General features: G+C 38.4%; 1 protein-coding gene across 4 annotated transcripts in view; it reads right to left on the reverse strand.

Moving 5' to 3' along the window:
- The window catches only part of LOC108599926 (phosphatase and actin regulator 4), an 82,687-nt gene that overhangs the window by 26,673 nt on the left and 37,409 nt on the right, over nt 1-18,605 (reverse strand). Inside the window, exon 1 of one of the 4 annotated variants that reach the window (XM_017987138.1) lies at nt 14,242-14,795. The exons of 2 other annotated variants lie outside the window; for them this stretch is intronic. In XM_017987138.1, coding sequence (XP_017842627.1) covers nt 14,242-14,278 — 37 coding nt within the window. In that variant the 5' untranslated portion in view covers nt 14,279-14,795. Of the gene's footprint in view, nt 1-14,241; nt 14,796-18,605 lie in introns of those variants that run through there. One more of the 4 variants, XM_017987139.1, reaches the window with a different exon arrangement.

Raw genomic sequence — 18,605 nt, forward strand, 5'->3', positions numbered from 1 at the left:
GCGCAGCTATAACTACAAATTATTTAAAGATTGTACGCAATTTTAATTCACATGTTATAGTTAAATATTTAATTATAATGTCAATGCCCTTTACATGCGCTGATTAAGCAGCTGGGAATGCTTTTGTTTTTACCGCCGAGTTGACATAAAGTAGCAGCGACGACTTTTGTTTCAATTTCATTCACGGTCAGTGGCAAGCAACAAAAAAAAATATAAGAATTTATATATTTCAATATATATGCCTGACGCTTTGACGTGGGCGTTTTGTTTTTGGTAGCAACATTATAAACATTCCATAGCATATTTTATTTACACACACACTAAGACAAGTGAGAGCGAGAGCGAGCGCAAGTAATTTAACAGCTCGTTAAACTAAACGTTTGTTGCAAATTACCCCAAGTAATTAATTAATTAACGCATTAAATTGTTGTTTAAAAACTGAACCAAACTGAACCAAACAAACGCGTTCAATTGTCTTTTGTATCACATCACAAACATTTGTATAACTTTTAAGCGTTCTGATTTGTTTTCTATTTTTTATATTATTTATTCAGCATTTGTTTGTCTTTTGTTGTTGTTGTTGTCACAAATTGTTGCTTTGCTTTTAGCGGAATTGCGGCCTGCGACGCGTTTGAATATTGCCAACAAACTGATGCCAAACGGAAGCCGTCCAAATGTTTTTCATGACACTCAACGGCTGCTGCTGCTGCTGCTGCTTGCTGCTGCTTTGGCTGCTGCTGCGACGACTGCTGCCGCCGCCTCTGCGTGCTGAGGCTGCTGTGGCAAGGCGAACACTCAAAGTCAACAGCCAACAGCAACTGCGACGACAACGACAACGACGACGACGACAGCGACGACGACGACAACAGCCAATTCGCCAATTCGACGATTTTGCTAAGAGCAAAATTTCTCTTTCTCTTATGCGCTAGAGCGCGCGCGAACTCTTTGTGGCCGCCACACTATTTAAGTAAGCTCGTGCTTTTGGCCATAAACTAATTGTTATAGGCAATAAAATAGCGTCATAAAAATACATAAAGTTGTTAAGCAAAACTTTATGCACTCGTAAAAAGTTTATATCTATAAAATATGAACTTTTAACACAAAAACACAAAACGCAACATCTTAAGAAATCACAGAAATCTGTTGCCATATGCTAAATAAAGTTTAATGCTTATTAGCTTGTTAAAAAAAATTTAATTAGCAGCTAATATAAAGCGAAAGCTGTCAAAAAAATAAATTTTATTTATTGAAAAGGCAACAACAACAAAATTTATAGCAAAATTACAATTTTAACAATTTGATATATCAGCAAAATGTTAAAAAATTATTTGTAGTGCGTATTGAATTGTTAAGCATATGAAAAAGTGATTTATGTTTTATCAAAAAATTTTATTATAAAATTTATAAATATTTCAGCAACGATCTGTTGTACAATTTTGAAATGTTTCTAACGCCTACAAAGCGCTAAGAGCGCTAAAAAGCTCACGACGCGCTCTTCAATGTCTGAAGCTTTTATACGCACGCTCCCAAATTTGCTGCTGTCGCTCTCTCTCGCTCTCTCTCTCGTTATAATTTATGCTCTCTGTATATTTTGTTTATGCCCAAGCATGTTTGTTGGCCCGGCTCGTAAAAAACACGCACACATATGCAAAGAGGCGCCCACGCACTCAAACCCACACACACACACGCATACTTGAAGTGAAAGCTGCTGCTGCTGCTGCTGCGTTGTCCTTTTGCATTTTTTGCATGCAAGTTTGATTGAAATCAGCCAGAAGTAGGCGGAACTTGTGGCACGCTGCTTGATGTGCGTCAATGCAAAAGCGTGCGCCCAATGCCATGGCCAACAGCTGCACATGTATGCGTGTGCAGCTGCAGCTGTATGTGTGTGTTTGTGTTTGTGTGTGTTGCCTGTTGCATATTTTTGTGGCAAATTAAATTCTACTGGCATAACTAAGATAATTGACGTTTAATTAACTGATAAACAAAGCGTTGCGTATGTGTGTGTGTGTGTGTGTGGCTGACCACACCCCTAGCGCGTGTGTGATTTATGATTTGCACGTAAATGTAAATGACTCCCCTAAAAGCAGGCAACATTTATTTTTTCTAGCGAATTCAGGCTTTGCCTTTAATTTTTTTTAGTCAACTTCGTCTTCATTTCTCTTTGTCAGTTCAGCAGTTTGTAATTCAATGTTGCCTTCAGCGTTTTATACTTGAGCTGCTGCTCCCTGCTCTTGGCATCACTTCAAAGTCATAACTTGAGCCTGGGCCGCATCCTTTTTGCTGCTGCTGCTGCTGCTGTCACCGCCAATGTCAAACGTCCTGTCGCTGTCTCTAGCTCGCTGTGTGTGTGTGTGTCCCTGCTCAATGCCAACTGGCGCATTGTCAACACTTCATTTCAGCATTTTGCTTTTGTATTCTTTTTGTTCTTCCCGTTGGCAATCAGCAGCTACTTCATAATGAGCAACCTGCTGTCATTGCCAAAAGGATGTGCAGCGCATACAGTCGAAGGTCAGCCCCACTCGTGCGCTCGCTGCTAAACTAAAAATAACAATGTCTCAGACACAATTGGCGGTTTATAAAATCAACATAAACAGCAAATGCTTGTCTTCAATTCAATTGAATTTGCAGTTTAGTTGAATCCACAAAAATTATTATTAAAGCCGCATTAATTTTATTAATGCTATGCATAGAATTTATTGCCCCTAAGCACTGCTTAGATCAATTTCAAAGGCGCAGGGGCTAATCAAAATTCAATAAATGCCGCAGCATGTCAAGTTCAGTGAGTGAGCGACCTTCAAAGTTAAAGCAAAAAGGCTGCGCCTAGCAAAAGGAATAAAAATAAACATAAATAAAAATGAAAATAAAGCTTGCAGTCAAGCAAAATGCCGCGTCCTTCCGCACTTGCAGCTTTTGTTGTTGTTGTTGTTGTGCCATTGACAAGCCAAAAGCAAAAAGCGTTGGGCAAACAAAGGCAGCGTCGTATAACAACAGATAGACAGGCAAACAAGCGAGAAGAAGAAGCAGCAGAAAGGATGACCGCGGGCTGCTCGAATTCCAAGGCAAATGAAAAATAAATACCAGCGCCAAGCAACAACAACAACAACAACAAAGCAATGCAATTGAAAAATATTCACAACAAGTACAGTGGGACAAATAAACAACAACAACAACCCACAACGAAAATAAAAGCAAAACAACAAAAAATTTGCTTACATAATCGCAGAAAAACAGAGCGCACAAGCAGTGTGCAAGCGAGAGCGCAATAGTGAGCGCAACAGCACGTGTTTATCTCCTGGGCTGCGTGTGTGTGTGTGTGTGTGTGTGTGTGTGAGCAGCAGCCTGCGCCTTGAAGCTGAACTTGTGTTTCAATGTTTTTACTTGAACTTGAATTCTATGCTCTTTACAACATTTAAATGCATTAGTATGCGTGCGTGTGTGTGTAGCACGTGCTGGCTAAAGCTTTTAACACCCACACACACACTCTCTTTACTGCGCGCGCTCTTTACTCTTCGCTCGCTCTCTTTATGACGCTGCTGTTTGCTCATTAGAAATGCGCGTGACGCAAGTGTTGAAATATTAATGCAAAAAGAGCATTAAACAGCGGCCCACAGCAAACAATAACAAACAACAACAAAAAACGAACTACTTGGCCCAAGTTGTTGATGTTAAGTTTTTAGCGCTGGGGTCATAATTTTCCAAGAGTTTTGTTTTTACGCCATAAGCAGCGCTAACAGGTTGCAGTTGAGCTCAAGAGGCGGCAAGCAGACAATGAAGGAAATAAAAAAAATGTCCTAGCAGCTTGAGTTACTTTTGGCTTAATTTAATATTTTGTGTTTGTAGCAGAATTTTAATTTATTTATTTATGCATTTAATTCTTTTTATTACATATATTTAGCTATATTAACTAGCTTACTATTTTATATATTTTAAATATAATTTATTTATGCTTTACTATATAAACTAAAAGCACTTTGCCTACAGCTCAAACTGCGCTTCAAGCTAAAACATTTTAGTTTAGCTTTAATAGCTATAGCTATAGCTATATAACTTATGCTTAATTCAGCGCCTACAGCTTGGGCCACTTAATAGTCGCTTAGATAGCGCCCGAGCGCATAAATAGTTGTTATTTATAGCAGCAGCTAAAACTAAATAAAACCTAGTTACGTATACGCAGCGTATGCTAAGCCCAAAGTAGCGCCATAAAGAGCGCACACTAAGTAAATTGCCAAAATTAAATTTTAATAATTAAATGCAATGCAAAAGCCAAAGACACGCCTCACACTACCACCAAACAAAAGGAAAAGAAAAGAAACGCGCGCGCCCACGTGCAAATTTGCATGCGAAATTCGGTTAGGAAAACAGCTTGAGGAGATCTCTGGCTGCTGCTTGCGCTTGAAACATGTCGTTGCATAAATAAAACCATTTTAAAAACACAATGCCAACGACCAGCGTAATGATGATAATGAAGCTCGCGCTGCCTCTGTGTCGACTTTGATTGACTCTACGCCAAAGTCCTGCAGAGCATTTGCATAAGACCCAAGCGCAACTTACACAATGCACACAGCGCACAGTGGGACCAAAAGAGCTTAGCGCACAGTTAGTTAACGCGGCTTATGCAAATTAAGCGCAGATTAACAAAAGTCAGCGAGCGCATAGCTAACAATTCAGTACTTTTTTTTTAAATTGAATTTACTGTTATTATTGCTATGAAATCAGAGCACATAAATTCAAAGTAGCCCAAAAAATATAAAAAGCGCAGTGAACACGCCATAAACAAATTAGCTAACCTTGAATAGTAAAGCTGGGAGAAGTGCAAGCGAGAAAGAAAGAGACAGCGATGATTTTACATAAAACTTGCACAGAGCTCAGAACTGAGAGGCGGCGCCTCCAACCACAAAATCTGTAAACGGAGACACCAGCCAACGTAATTCATTTTTATGAGTCTACACGCCTTCACCCCCCCTTCGCTCCCTGCTGGGCGCTGTGTTGGGCACGTGGCCATTTTGATTGCAGCATGGCGAACTCTGTTGCTGAATCTCTGGCCTTAGCTAACGAAAACAAATGATTATCATTTACAGTTGTGCAATGCAAATGTTCGTAAGCCACAGAACAAAACGAAACGAAAAAAAAAATAAAAATAACTGCACATTTGCAAACTTGTTAGCAAACAATTTAAGCAGCAGAGGCACAACGAATTTAAGACGCAGACAAAGCTAAGCTATGTATAAAATTAAGTATACGCATTAGCATCAAGTAAACGTGTAGAAACAAGTATACGCATAAAATCAAGTATACGTATTAAAATCAACTAAACGTTTAGAATCAAGTATACGTATTAGAATCAAGTATACGTATTATAATCAAGTATACGTATTAGAATCAAGTACTAAAATCAAGTATACGTATAGCATCAATAATTATTCGAATTAATTATAAGCATTTAATTCAAAGCTGCAAACTTAACTTAGTCCAGCGCTCGCCTATGCTAAATTTATTGTAAGCATTGAATTTAACTATTAACACATTAATTAAATCAGTAAATTATACCTGCTAAGTTTCAGCTTAAATTTAAATTCGCTTTTGTTATTTTTTTTCGCTGTGTAGTTATTTCTATTTATAAACATCAAGCATATTTTATGCACAATTCCGACGAAAATTGTGTGAAAATTGAAATCTGAGCAAGTGCTCAATTAATTTAGCGTTGAAACGAGTTTCAAGGATAGTCAAGGCAGCACAACAGTTGGCACATACAGACAATTGTCAAGGCCGTTCCAGGCCAAATAATTAACTTGTACACAGTTTGAAATTGAAATTCTTGAGCGTCATAAATCAAGCAAAAAGTTGCTGCTCTCGTTGTAATTGCCAAAAATCAAATGGCTGTAATTTAGACTGACAGCAGCAAAAAAAAGGACACTACAGCTTTATTTATGCAAGTCACATGTAGGTGAATGTGACTCTGTCCAAAAAAAAATGTCATATTAGAATTATGCAAATGAGCAAAGCGAGCAGCGCTGCTCGTCTTCAACGCTAGTTGGCAAAAAGGAAGCGTAAGCTTCAATGTATGTGTGTGTGTGTGTGCAAGGATATTGTAGTAGTGATAGCAACGCATCCTGTGCACGTATTGAATGTGCGGCAGCTACAGCCTTGAGCAGCAGCTATGCGAATTAGTAAAGCGCTTTAAGCATGGCCATAACTTTGATTAAAGCAGCCCAAAAATGAGTCAAAAAAAATATAAAAATGCTGTTCAAGGCATTCCTGTGGCACAAGCTTGTTGTCCTTGCTAAGCATGTGTGTCTATAGCTTTGATGATGAGCAACAAAAATTTCAAACATTACGCGCACACCTCGCTGACAACTTAAATTCCGTGACTGTGTGTGTGTGTGTGTGTGTGTGTGCGTTAAATCAAGAAGAAAGAAAATCACTTAGCAGCATGACGTGCTCTGATAAGTTGCGGGTTTTAAAATTAATGGAGTTGTATGGTACGCGAAGCTGCTTCAAATGCTTTTGCTTTTGTTTGCCACAAGTAGCGCCCACACACACTTACAACATGAACACATGCTGTGTGTGTGTGTGTGTGTGTGTGTGTTGCTAAGCCAACTTGAGGCTTGATGTGTGGCACATTAAATAAGATATATGCTTATGATTAGTTGCAAGTTGTGTAATAAATTTACAGCATCAAATTCAATTTAAATTTGATTGCTTATAAATTTAAATTTGCTAAAGCTTTACGCAGCTTTTGCAGCTTTTGCGCGCACACCCTGTGCTGCGAGCTTTTAAAGCTTCGCAGCGCTGTTAACTAACAGCAGCTGTTAGCAATTCAAATATTGTATATACTTACCCAAGTAAACAAATTTTAAATGTTGTAAACTTACCTGCAAAGATAAAATATTATAATAAATAATTAATATTACTATTAAATTTGTTTGCTTTAGTTTCTAACAATCATTTGCTGTTTCACACACTTTAGCATGCAAATCGCTATGGTATTGATTTTCAATATGCAAATTATATGTCAGTGCTCAAGGTCGAGCAACAGCTTGAAAGTATTGCCCACTTAACCTTGCCGATCGACAGTAAACAATGCCAGGCGCAAACTACTTGCATATAAATCTTGCTATTGCCATTTTTTTTAGCATATTGTGTAGATGGCCCTACAATTGGCTTACACTTGAACGAATGATGAGCTGCCCAGCTGTCAACTTGAGTGGGCGCGCCCAATCTCTTGCTTGACTACTATGAAGATAAATTGTATGTGCTTGTTGTTCCTTTGCTTTGCCACAGCTTGTGTCTCGTCCTGTGCAAATAAATCAAAACTAATTTCATTTACTGTCACACATGGCGTATGCTTGATATTTATTGTATATGTAGTTACAAATCACGCTGCGTTTGACTGCCAATTGCGCCAGAAACGAAACAGCATAAAGTAGATAAGCTCAAAGCCGCTAATAAACGAACAGCCAATGCAAACACCCAGCACTCCACCAATGTTGGCTGTTGACAAACGCAATTAGCAAACGAAACAATCACCAAAGAAATTCCAATTAAGCACAAACGACTTTTAATTGAAAACTCACACAACAGCTGATACCAATGATAGAGCGCATTCTGTCGATATTGCGGCAGACGTGAGCTGGCATAGCTGAAGCTCAGTCTGCTCTCCAGCGGCTGCACATGGCCCAGCAGACTCTTGTGCAGCTCATAGCGCCAATCGTTGCAGGGCAGCAGGCAATCCAAGCAGCTCCAGGGCGACCAAGCAGCTGCAAAAGGTTTGAAGCGTAGGCGTAAGCAGCAAGCAGAGTAAGCATTAAATGCTGACTGTACTTACAGCTATCGAACTAGTGTTGCTGTAATCGATACTATCGATAAAAATGTGCATAAGCTAGACGTTGTAGCGGACAGCTAAGCGTAGCTTAATAAAGACTGCTAAGTATAAAAAAATTGTAGCTAGAAATTTATATTTAACTAAGCAATTCTATTGGAACTATCGATAACATTCATTTAGGCCACAAGTGTATTAAAAACAAGTGAAATCAGCTTTAAAATAGCGTATTTTAAGCTATAAATATTATACTTTACTATAAATTTCAATGCTATTGCTTAGGCTGCTACTTTAATATTATCGATAAAAGCGATGTAGATCACTAGTTTGTTAAAAAAAGAGTGCTGTACAATACAAATGACTTAAAAGCAACGTTACTTGCTATTTTGTGAACTATAACGACTGCTACACATTTTACTGCTGTATCGATAGTATCGATAACATTGATTTAGGGCACTAGTGTATTAAAAACAAGTGAAATGGATTAGAATCAAGCTAAAATAGCGTCTTTTGAGCTATAAATATCAATGCTACTATAAATTTCAATGCTATTAATTAAGCTGCTATATTGATATTATCGATAACAGCAATTTAGATCACTAATTTGCTAAAAAAAGAAAATAGTGTAACACAAAATGACTTAAAAGGAATCCAACTTGCTATTTTGTGAACTATAACCAAGCTATAGTTTTAACTGCTCTATCGATAGTATCGATAACATTCATTTACGCTAGTTTACAACTTACCCTCCACTTGCTGCACACACTCAATATGCAACAAATTGCAGTAGCTAATGTTATGCGACTGCAGCAGCGACAAATCATAATAATAGGGAGCACATTGACAAGCTTGAGCAAAGCTATGCAAACGACAAAGTGGCAAACACTGCACAAGTTGAACAGCCTCATCAGCAAAGTGGCAGGCACGTTCCTCCAGCGGATAATCATGCAGCTGCGTATCGGAAAGCAGCTGCAGTGCACGCAACTCCAGCCCAATCGACTCACCAGGCTGCAGACTCACTTGACCCAACCAGCTGGGCAAATGCAAACTGAAGCGCGCCGCTGTGGCAAGTGGCAGCTGAAAATCATCAGCACGTGAGGCATTCAACTTAAGCTGCAGCATGCCTGTCAAGTTCTGCGGCTGCAACACACAGCAGCAGCCCTGCGCGCTAACTTGCAACTTAAACAACTGCGTGCAATGCTGCGGCAAGCCGTCAACTTTACACTGCAGCAACAAGGACTCGCAGCTGGGTGCAAGCTGCAGCAGCTCGTTGGCAACAGTTTGCTGCCAGACTGTAGCTAAAGCTGCTTGCAGCTTTGCTGCCGCCGCCGCCGCCGCCGCAGGAGCCACCGCAGCTGCTTGAAAGTAAGCCGACAGTTGCGGCAACTGTTGCAGCCACTGCGCTGCAGAGTTGTTGTTGCCACTAAAGTTGGCCAACTGCTGTGCCAAACGCTGCAGCTTCGCATGACTCAATTTGTTGGCACTGCAAATAGTCAAAGCGGGCAGCTGAACTGGCTGCGCTGCTGTGCTGGCCATGGTCAAAGTTATGACTGTAGGTTGAGCTAGAAATTGCATCAGCGTTGAGCTAACCACAAAGGCGGCAAACAAAATGCCCACAGCAATGAAGAGAAACCAAAAGAGCCGCTGATAGCGACGTCGACGTATAAAGTAGAGCAGCCCAAAGCCATTGAGGCTCGTCTTCTTGAAATATTCAACCAAGGTGCGTTTGGCTGCGACTTTGAAGCGCGACATGACAAACAAAACTAAATCGAAATATTATGTGCTAGCTGCTCACACGATCTGCAGACAGGATAAGCGCACACACAGACAAGTTAATTATAGTTGAAGCGACAAGCGTGTGACACGCAAAGGGTCGGCCCAGGACATTGAGCTGTAGTATTGATGACATGCCTGATGAGTGCCTGCCTGCCAAGTTTCTTCATTTACAGCTAATCTCAGTTGCTCAAGAGTTGAAGCATTAAATTTAATTTGTGCTATTTGAGTTACAAACTTTAGCTGAGCAGTCCAAGCTGCGTGTTTGGTCAACTAATTCATGTAAATTAGACTCAATTCAACAAGTGGGCGCATCGTTTAAGGGCAATCGCTGTAAAATTTTTATGAGCAAATGTCGAAGCGTAAAAACACCAAACTTGAGTAACGCATACAAGCAAACGTAGTCTCAGCTATAAGCAAAAGACATTTAAAGTAACGAGCTTTAACAGCAATTTAACGCAGCAGGCAAGAGTGAGAGAGCGCAAAAGCGTGAGCGAGAGCGCGCACATTGCCTTGCATATTAATAGAAAACTGAAATACTTGCTAATTTGTCAAGTCGTTAGAGCAATGCTCTATATAAAATATAAATACAGCGCTAGTTGCCAGCAGGCGATAAGCTATCGTGCTAAAGAAATTGAATTTATAGTTGCTATTAAACTGATAAAAATAAATCAAAGCTTATCGTGCGCATGAAGATAAAAGCTATGAGTAAATTTTAAATGGTAGCTCACTTTAAATTAAAGTTAATTAACAGTTGGCAAAATATATAAAATTATAAAAAAATATTTTAATTATTTTAAGACGTGTACTGAAACTGATTTAGTGATAAATACTAATCGCTGCAGTGAATAAAATTCATACGCTTATATTACGTATACTTAATATTTTAAATGATAGAAAAGAAAGGCATGACATGAAAATTCTACTTGTAATACGTATACTTAATATTTTAAATAATAGAAATGAAACGAATAGCTTGGAAATTTTACTTATATAACGTATACTTATTATTTTAAATTTAAGTATATGTTATATAATTTTTAAGAATTTAACATATGCGCTTGGACCCATTTTTTGTTGCCTGTCAATTTATAATTCATAGAGCAGCTACACTTCGGTTTATTGCAATTAGCACAACAGCAGCCACAAAGTGTAACAAACCATTGAGCACGCCAACTAGCACGTTATGGCAAACACCCAACGCCCTAAGCACCGACCGCACCACCCACCCACCCACTCTCTAGTGTAAGAGCGCCATTTGAAATTGCTTTTTGCGCTCTTGTCATCTCAGCAGCGGTAGCCTTTGCTAGTTGCAGCAACAAGAAAAACAACAGCAAGGCAACAAGAGAACAATAAATTCCAATAAGTAACACACACACACACACACACACACACTAACGAAGCGAGCAGCTAACGCGCGCATACAAAAATAATTTCCGGTTCAATTAAACGCTTGTTTATTTATTTATTTATGCAATAGTTGATGACTGTGTGTGTGTGTGTGTGTGTGAGTGGTGGGGGCGTATACTTAATGCGAACTTTTGTATTTAATTGTGCGCACTAATTTGTTTATGAATGAATGCTGCTGCTCAAAGGGAAGCCAAGGCAGGGCAACAATGACTGCAATTTATGTGCAATGAGCTAACAGAACAAGCACGTGCATGTTCGCTGGGCGCTGTGTCGCTTTGGGGCTCGAGCAGCCGCTTGACATCGTTAATCTTATCAAAGTGACGCCAGCCAGCCAAGTCGTTTGGGCATTAACGGGTTGCCACTGGCATTTGCCTGAGCACTGAGTGCTTTAGAAAGAGATGCAGCTAGACCCTTAGCTAACCGCAAAATGATTGCATACTTTAATGGGCCAAGCACTTAGCACCAAAAACTAGACGCAGACTTTGCGCTTCCTGCAACACGCGGATGCGGCATGCAGCAAAAATAGCACAAGCACAACAAAAAAAAAATTGAATCAAACTATGTAACTGAGCCAAGAGACCGACGTAGACCATATACGCAAATGTGAAAGGTTAAGAGCTGCTGGCACTGCTGCGTGCCTTTGTGCAGCTGTGTGTGTATAAGTGTGTGTGTGTGTGTGTTTTTTACATGGACAAGAGCGCACAATTTGCGTGTGGCAAGGCAATGGAATTTATGATGTTGTTTTAGACAAAGTAAGCATACGCATAGTATGCTGCACTCGTTTAGTTGCAAGCATAAATTTGAAAAGTCATTTCATATATGACATAGCGCATATAACTGACAAAAAGAAATAGTTGAGAGATATAACTAAATTTAGAGACAAATATGAACTTAAATTAGTGCAGACAAAGAGTTAAAATATATGAAAATTTAGCGGCAGTGAACTGGAATGAAATAAAAGTTGGCAGAAGCTTAAAACGACAATATAAACTCATATATATATGCATAGAAGATATAAAGATGATATATATAGGCTATGCAAGCTTAAGCAATAAAATATATGAGAGCTAAGCAGCTATGAACTGGAACTAAGAAAAGTTTGCACTGACTGCAAATAAAAGTAGAAAAATAGAAATAAATAGAAGACAAGCCTAAAGGATATAGAGCAGATATTTGATATTTTTATTGAGACCTACGCGGCTATAAACTGAAATTAAGAAAAGCTTCAATGGACAAAATACTATGAACTGAAATTTTATTTAGTTTGCACTGACTACAAATCTTTTGCATTCTAAATGCAAAGCATGAGTCACAAAAAAATATTTGGCAGCAAAACTGCAGCCAGATAGAGATCTCGTCATATGCATAAACAATGAACGTACAGCGCCAATAAAAACATTTTATATTTAAATGCAGCGTTTTGCATTTAAGAAACATTTAAAAGCACATAAATTTGCGTTTAAAGCGTTTGCTAGTTACACAGCCTAGAGAAAAGGAAAAGGCAACTAAAAAAAAATCACACGCTGCAGCACTCAAAAGGCTGTTGAGCAATTTACACACACACACACACACACACATACAGCAATCAATCTGTTAACGCACAAGTGACACACACACACACACACATACATGTTAAGAGATACACTCACGTTTTCTTGGAGCATAGGTAGGCAAAAAATCTCATGCATTTTACACAAAACCGAGATTTTTAACAGCGCAATAAAAAAGACACGAGTATGTGTTTGCCATAATTCTGTTAATTAACAGCGCACTTGCCATAAATGAGAGCAACAGAGTTCAAGAGAGAGCGAGCGGCACGTGCGCACCACTACCAACTCACTTGCCGCCGCACATTGTGTGTCGCTGCTTTGTGACGTCGTTAAAATGACGTCTGGCATGTGAAGAATGCGAAAATGCGTGCAAAAGGCAAAACAGCAATTGAGGGAGGCCACAGTGGGTGCGAACTGTTGAGCAGCAGCCGCTCAGTTCAGTTTCTGTGATGTGATGCGGCCTAATGAGCGGAAGGAAATACGACGCCATAACAACAAAATGTAACTTGACAGCTGCACAAGAGCGAGGGAGCGAGAGATAGAGAGTGAAAGAGTGAGAGAGCGAAAGCATAGCAGAGCGCGTGTATATGTTTGAATATTAATGAAACGTGTAGCTAAAGATTTAAATGCAACAATTTTAAGTTTGTTGTTGTAAGAATTAATCAAATAAATATATAGTGCAAATTATTGAAAAAATAAAAATAAATTTATTTATATGCAGGTAATATTTAAACAAATTAGCATAGCAATAAATAAAATTTAAGCCAATTTAATAGGTCAATTTATGATTTATGTGAGCAATAGAATTAGTTTAATAAACTTTAGCGCAAGTTTCATTAAATTTGATTGAGTTTTGACTAAGTTATGTAGTTTTGATATATGTTATGGATAGCTTTGGGAACTCTATTCCAATTCAAATATATAAATTATATTATATAACTATTTTTATGAGAAGCTAAAGTTCAGCTAGGATATGAGCAAGAATGGAGAGAGACTCGTAAGAGAATTTGCTAAGTCTCGAATTCAAATTAAAAAAAAATTTCTAAATATTATAAGAAGCTAAAGTTCAGCTAGAAAATATGAACAAGACTGTAGAGCGACTCAAAGGTTGACGATATAGAATTTGGTGACGATATAGAATATATAGATATAATATTAAAATAAGTTCAAGTCCAGCTAAAATATGAACAAGACTGAAGAGAAGCTCGAATGCTACAATAGAGAATTTCGAATTCGTCAATGTCGAAACTTTATTTTTAAATATAACCAAGAATTTTATTGGATATATAAACTATTCAGTTAATGATAAATAAATCAAATTCAATGCTATTAAAGCAAGTTTACTCCACTTTGTTGATTATTAGAGCAACTTATGTTAGTCAAAAGTAAAAAGAAATTATTTGCAGCTTTGATATATTTCATTAATTTAACAATTTAGCATAGAACCCCCAACTTATAAAGACCGACTGGAGAGCGACTCGAAAGCTACTAAAGAGAAATTTGAATTCCAAAATGTACAAACTTTATTTTTAAATGTAACAAAAAATTAGAAGAAAATATTAACTATGCAGTTTATGATAAATAATGCTGTTAAAGCAAGTTTACTCAACTTTGTTGATTAAAAAGTAAAATGAAATTATATATCAATATTTCATTAATTTAACATATTCCTTATATAGCCCGACATACCTTTGAAACAAGCACAACCCATGATGTAGCCCATCATCAGCTTGGCTTTAGATGTGTCGCCCCTCAAGTTGTTGAATTTGGTAGTTTGCTTAGCTCTACACTCGTCGTCGTCGTCGTCGTGGTCGTGATGTGGCGACTACAACAACAACAGTTGGAGCTGTGTGGAGTGTTTTGTTTTGTTGCGTATATCATGCAAGTTGGTTTGTGCATCAATTAATGGCAGTTATGGGATTTGCGAGTCCTTGTTGTCATTTATTATTAAAACGCCCACACACACAGAAACACACACACAAATATGAACAATCAAGTTTTATGGCGTCATTGGGGCCGTTATCACAATGTGAATGTTATAGCCACTTGAATAATTTATTTACGCGTATTTATTGTTGTTTAAACAATGCTGATGACATAACGCTGATTTATTCAACACTCAACTGCCGAGACTTTATCTTTATCACACATGCTCTAGTTTTTCAATTTGAAATTGATTTTGGGTATTATGTTTCAATATTGATTATCACTTATTGCGCTTGTTGGTTGTTGATGTGTTGACATTCGTTGGAATTTTAATCGTTGTGCGTTTTGTTTTTATTTTAATTGGAATTGTGCATTAAATTTATGGTATGTTTATAAATATGATTGTGCAGTGTTTATATTTAATTATGCATTATGCATTGTTGTTATTATAATATCACAAAGGAAACACTAATTAAAAGAAGAAAATTACTAGAGTTCGTTAAAAATGAACGCCCACTTTTTTAAAACTGACAAAACTAAAGATAAAGGGCAAGTCAACGTGCCAGGAAACGCCGCTTGGAAACGCTGAACTCAAACTGGGCGCTTGCATTGATAAAAGTTCAACGACAAACTTAAGTCAATTGTGCAAATTTTTAAACTGAAATCGAAAATTAAGGCACAGCAGAGAGCACAAAAAGCAAAGCGGAAGCTGCAACGTGACGAATTTAGCAACAATTGTGCATAATTAAAAGCGTGTGTATATATCAAGTATACGCAAGCACCATAAAAGTGAATTTCAACGCGAGAATTATAATTGATGACCAAGCCAAAGGCGCCACACACACAAACACACACATACACATGTGTGCTGTCATATCATTTAATGAATGTGTGTGTATTTGTTTATTTTATATGCTTTTTATAATGCTGCGGCTGGAGGTCAGTAGCACAAGGCGTAGAGACAGAGAGAGAGCGACGAGAGTTGAGACATTGACATTGTCATTTTTTCGACTTTTATGGCGTCTTAAATTCGCTCGAATTCATATATAAGAGAGCGAAGCATTTGCAAAACGCGTAGGCAGTCGCACAGTTTACTTTTTAATTGAGACAACGAGCGTAGCAAGCAAATGGCAATAACAAGTTGCGATAAATGAAGGCGAGTGAGCCAACCAACGACTATTAAATACACTATAAATAGCTTAGCTTTAAAGTTGTCAAACCTACACTATATATTGTATATGCTTTACTTTTAGCTAGCGTTTTATATATAGCAAAAATTTCATTCATTTAAACGTCGCTGCTGTTGTTGCGGAAATTTCGTTGTGTTTACAGCAAACTGAACAACAATAAATCGCCACGAAACAAAACAATGTGTGTGGCTGTTGAATTTTTAAATTAATGAGCCATAAAATAGCTAAAAAGAGTTTACCAACAAAAATTTCTAGCCACAGCACACACATAAAATTTGTCAACTAGTTTGAATTTAGGGGGTTGAGCGCATTTGTCGCAACGGAAACTGACGGCTTTTGTTATATATATATATATAAATATTTATATGCCAATGACATGCAAAGTGCGTTAGAGTTTTGCAGGAGTGCCAGACGCTATAGATTTGGGTGTTTGCTTTAAATTAGCTTAATTAAATTTCAGCGCACACAGTTATAGTTTAACAATATTTTTAGCTACGCTTAAATTAAATTTTTGCGCTAGCAAAGATTACACAGTTTCAATTTCTAGCTAATTGCATTATCAGCAATATGAGAGGCCGAGAGCGACGACACTGACTCAATTAAGCGCGTAGAGATAGCGTTAACTTTATACATACAACGCTTATCTAATTGTTTGTATGTATTGTGCACAAGATTTGTTCAAGCTACTGCTGGATAAAAAGTTAATAGCAGCCAAAAGATTAAAGTGCGGAAAAAGTTATAAACTTGGCAACTCCCCAAGGTGTGACAACGCTGCAAATTACTTGAGAAAAGCTAAAAGCGCTGAAGTAAACTTGATTGCTGACCTAGCACAACGCTATTAAATTGATTGCAGACTATCAACAAACAAAGAAATATACGCTGACTCAACTTGAAAAAAATCCATACGTATATGGTTATGCATATAGATTAAAAGCGCAGGGATGCAAACGCATCTACCAACAATGACGAAAGCAATAGCAACAAAAGGTGCACGACCTGCAGCCTAAAACACACACACACACAGCAGTAAAAGCAACTCACAACTGCACTAGACATAGCCATAGATATTTGCAGCATTGTTTAATAATTTCTTGGAATTTGCTTAATTTTTAGCTGTAAGCGCTGTCTGCTGCATTTGAATTTATTTTTGTCTACAAAACAACAAAGTTGAGAGCGCGCAAAAGCAAAAAGTGAGAGAGCGAAGCACAAAGTCAAAAAGGATAACTAACTGAGAGAGCCGAGAGCGTGCGCTAGCGCCCTGTAGTAGGCAACATACAACTTGCAACCGCACTACGCTGCGTATGCGTAATGTATATGTGCGGCGAACAGCAAATGGAAAATGGAATGACAGAAAATTAAAGTTGCAAGCAAGCAAACACTGCGTTCCCAACAACCCCCACTAAAAAAAGCAGCACGCGAGCCCATTAGCAGCCCCCCTTTGAAAAGAAAGCATTGAGCGCGTCTAAGGGCGCAAGAGTGTAAGAGAGAGAGAGAGAGTGAGCGAGAGCGCAAAGTGTGTGTACTGCTGCTACTTTACAAACAATAAATTAAAAATGCTTTTGCGTGCTTGCTCTGAATGCGCCCCCCACAACCCCCCCTAGGCAGCATTAGCAACTGCTTAGCCCTTGACTAGCCCCCGCTAGCCACATTTGTTGTTGCATTGCCTTTTAGCTTATGCATTGCACTTTACGTATAATAAAAATTATAATTTTCTAAGCGTTTTGTTGTTTGTTTATTTTTTGCGCTGCCAGCGCATTTTTTGACATTAGACACGTTTGGCAAACACGAAATATTCTCACATACGTTGCTGCTGTTGCTGACTTTGCCTATTTTAGAGCTTTAACATTCACTTTAATAATCTTTCGACAATATTTTTGCCGCAGCTTTGACATTGAAAATCCGCACAGTCTAGACAGCACACATAGCTCAATAAAAACTGCCTCAAAAGGTCGTCAAAATAAATCCATTAAAAAAAAGTGCAGCCGGCAATTGATTGCAGCACCACCCCCCGCAGCATAAACAACACGTCAGGCCCAAAACACACACAAGCTTAACAACAACAAGCAGCAATATTAATTAATTATATACTAATGCGTATAATTTGTTGTTGTTTGGCACACAAACTAAGAAACTAAACAGAGACTGCGACTGCGACTGCGACTGCGACGCCATAAAAAACAGCAACACACACACTAGCGCGTTAGAGCGAGAGCGCAAGACACCTGTACAAACTTTACACACACACCGAAATTTATAATTACAATTTATTTTTTGTGCACTGTTCTTTATGTTTTGTTTTTTTATATTATTTGCATTTTGCTTTTTGTGCTACAGTTTCTATTCGATTGCAACGCGACGTACGATAAATAAACGCTGCTCTAGCCGCCTGCGTTTTAATGTTAACTGACAGCAAAACAGCAGCAGGCTAACGGCAGTCGTTTGCTTTTGCTATAAAAATGCGAGCGACAATGCCGACGCCGACAGCGACAGCGACGCGCTGTCCAGGCAAAAAGTCAAAGCAGCAGCAGCAGCCATAACAGTAACAGTTGAGAGAGAGCGCAAGCAAGCGAGAGAGCGCGCTTGGCGTCTTGCGCCTACGCTCAGCGTTGCTTCAAGTGTAAAGTAAACAAAAGCACAAAAGCAACATGCGGGAGAGTGAGCGCAGCAAAGAGAGCGAGAGCACGCGCTAAAGCTTCATGCCGGCTGCATTGACAAAAGCAAAAAGCAATTGAGCGAGCATGGCTTTGCATAACTGTAAATTGCAAGCATTTGAGTTTGATTTTATACGCTACGGCCTGCAAAGTGCGTTACAAGCTGCATACAAAAACTCAGCTACTCTTTTTGTGTAGCGTATTATAGCAACAAGCAGCCGCTACTGTTTCAAATACATCATGTGTAAATATTTTATGTGCTCGTCATAAATGCTTTGTGCTAATT

This window comes from Drosophila busckii, chromosome 3L, assembly GCF_011750605.1.
Source record: "Drosophila busckii strain San Diego stock center, stock number 13000-0081.31 chromosome 3L, ASM1175060v1, whole genome shotgun sequence".
NCBI classification, from domain to species: domain Eukaryota; kingdom Metazoa; phylum Arthropoda; class Insecta; order Diptera; family Drosophilidae; genus Drosophila; species Drosophila busckii.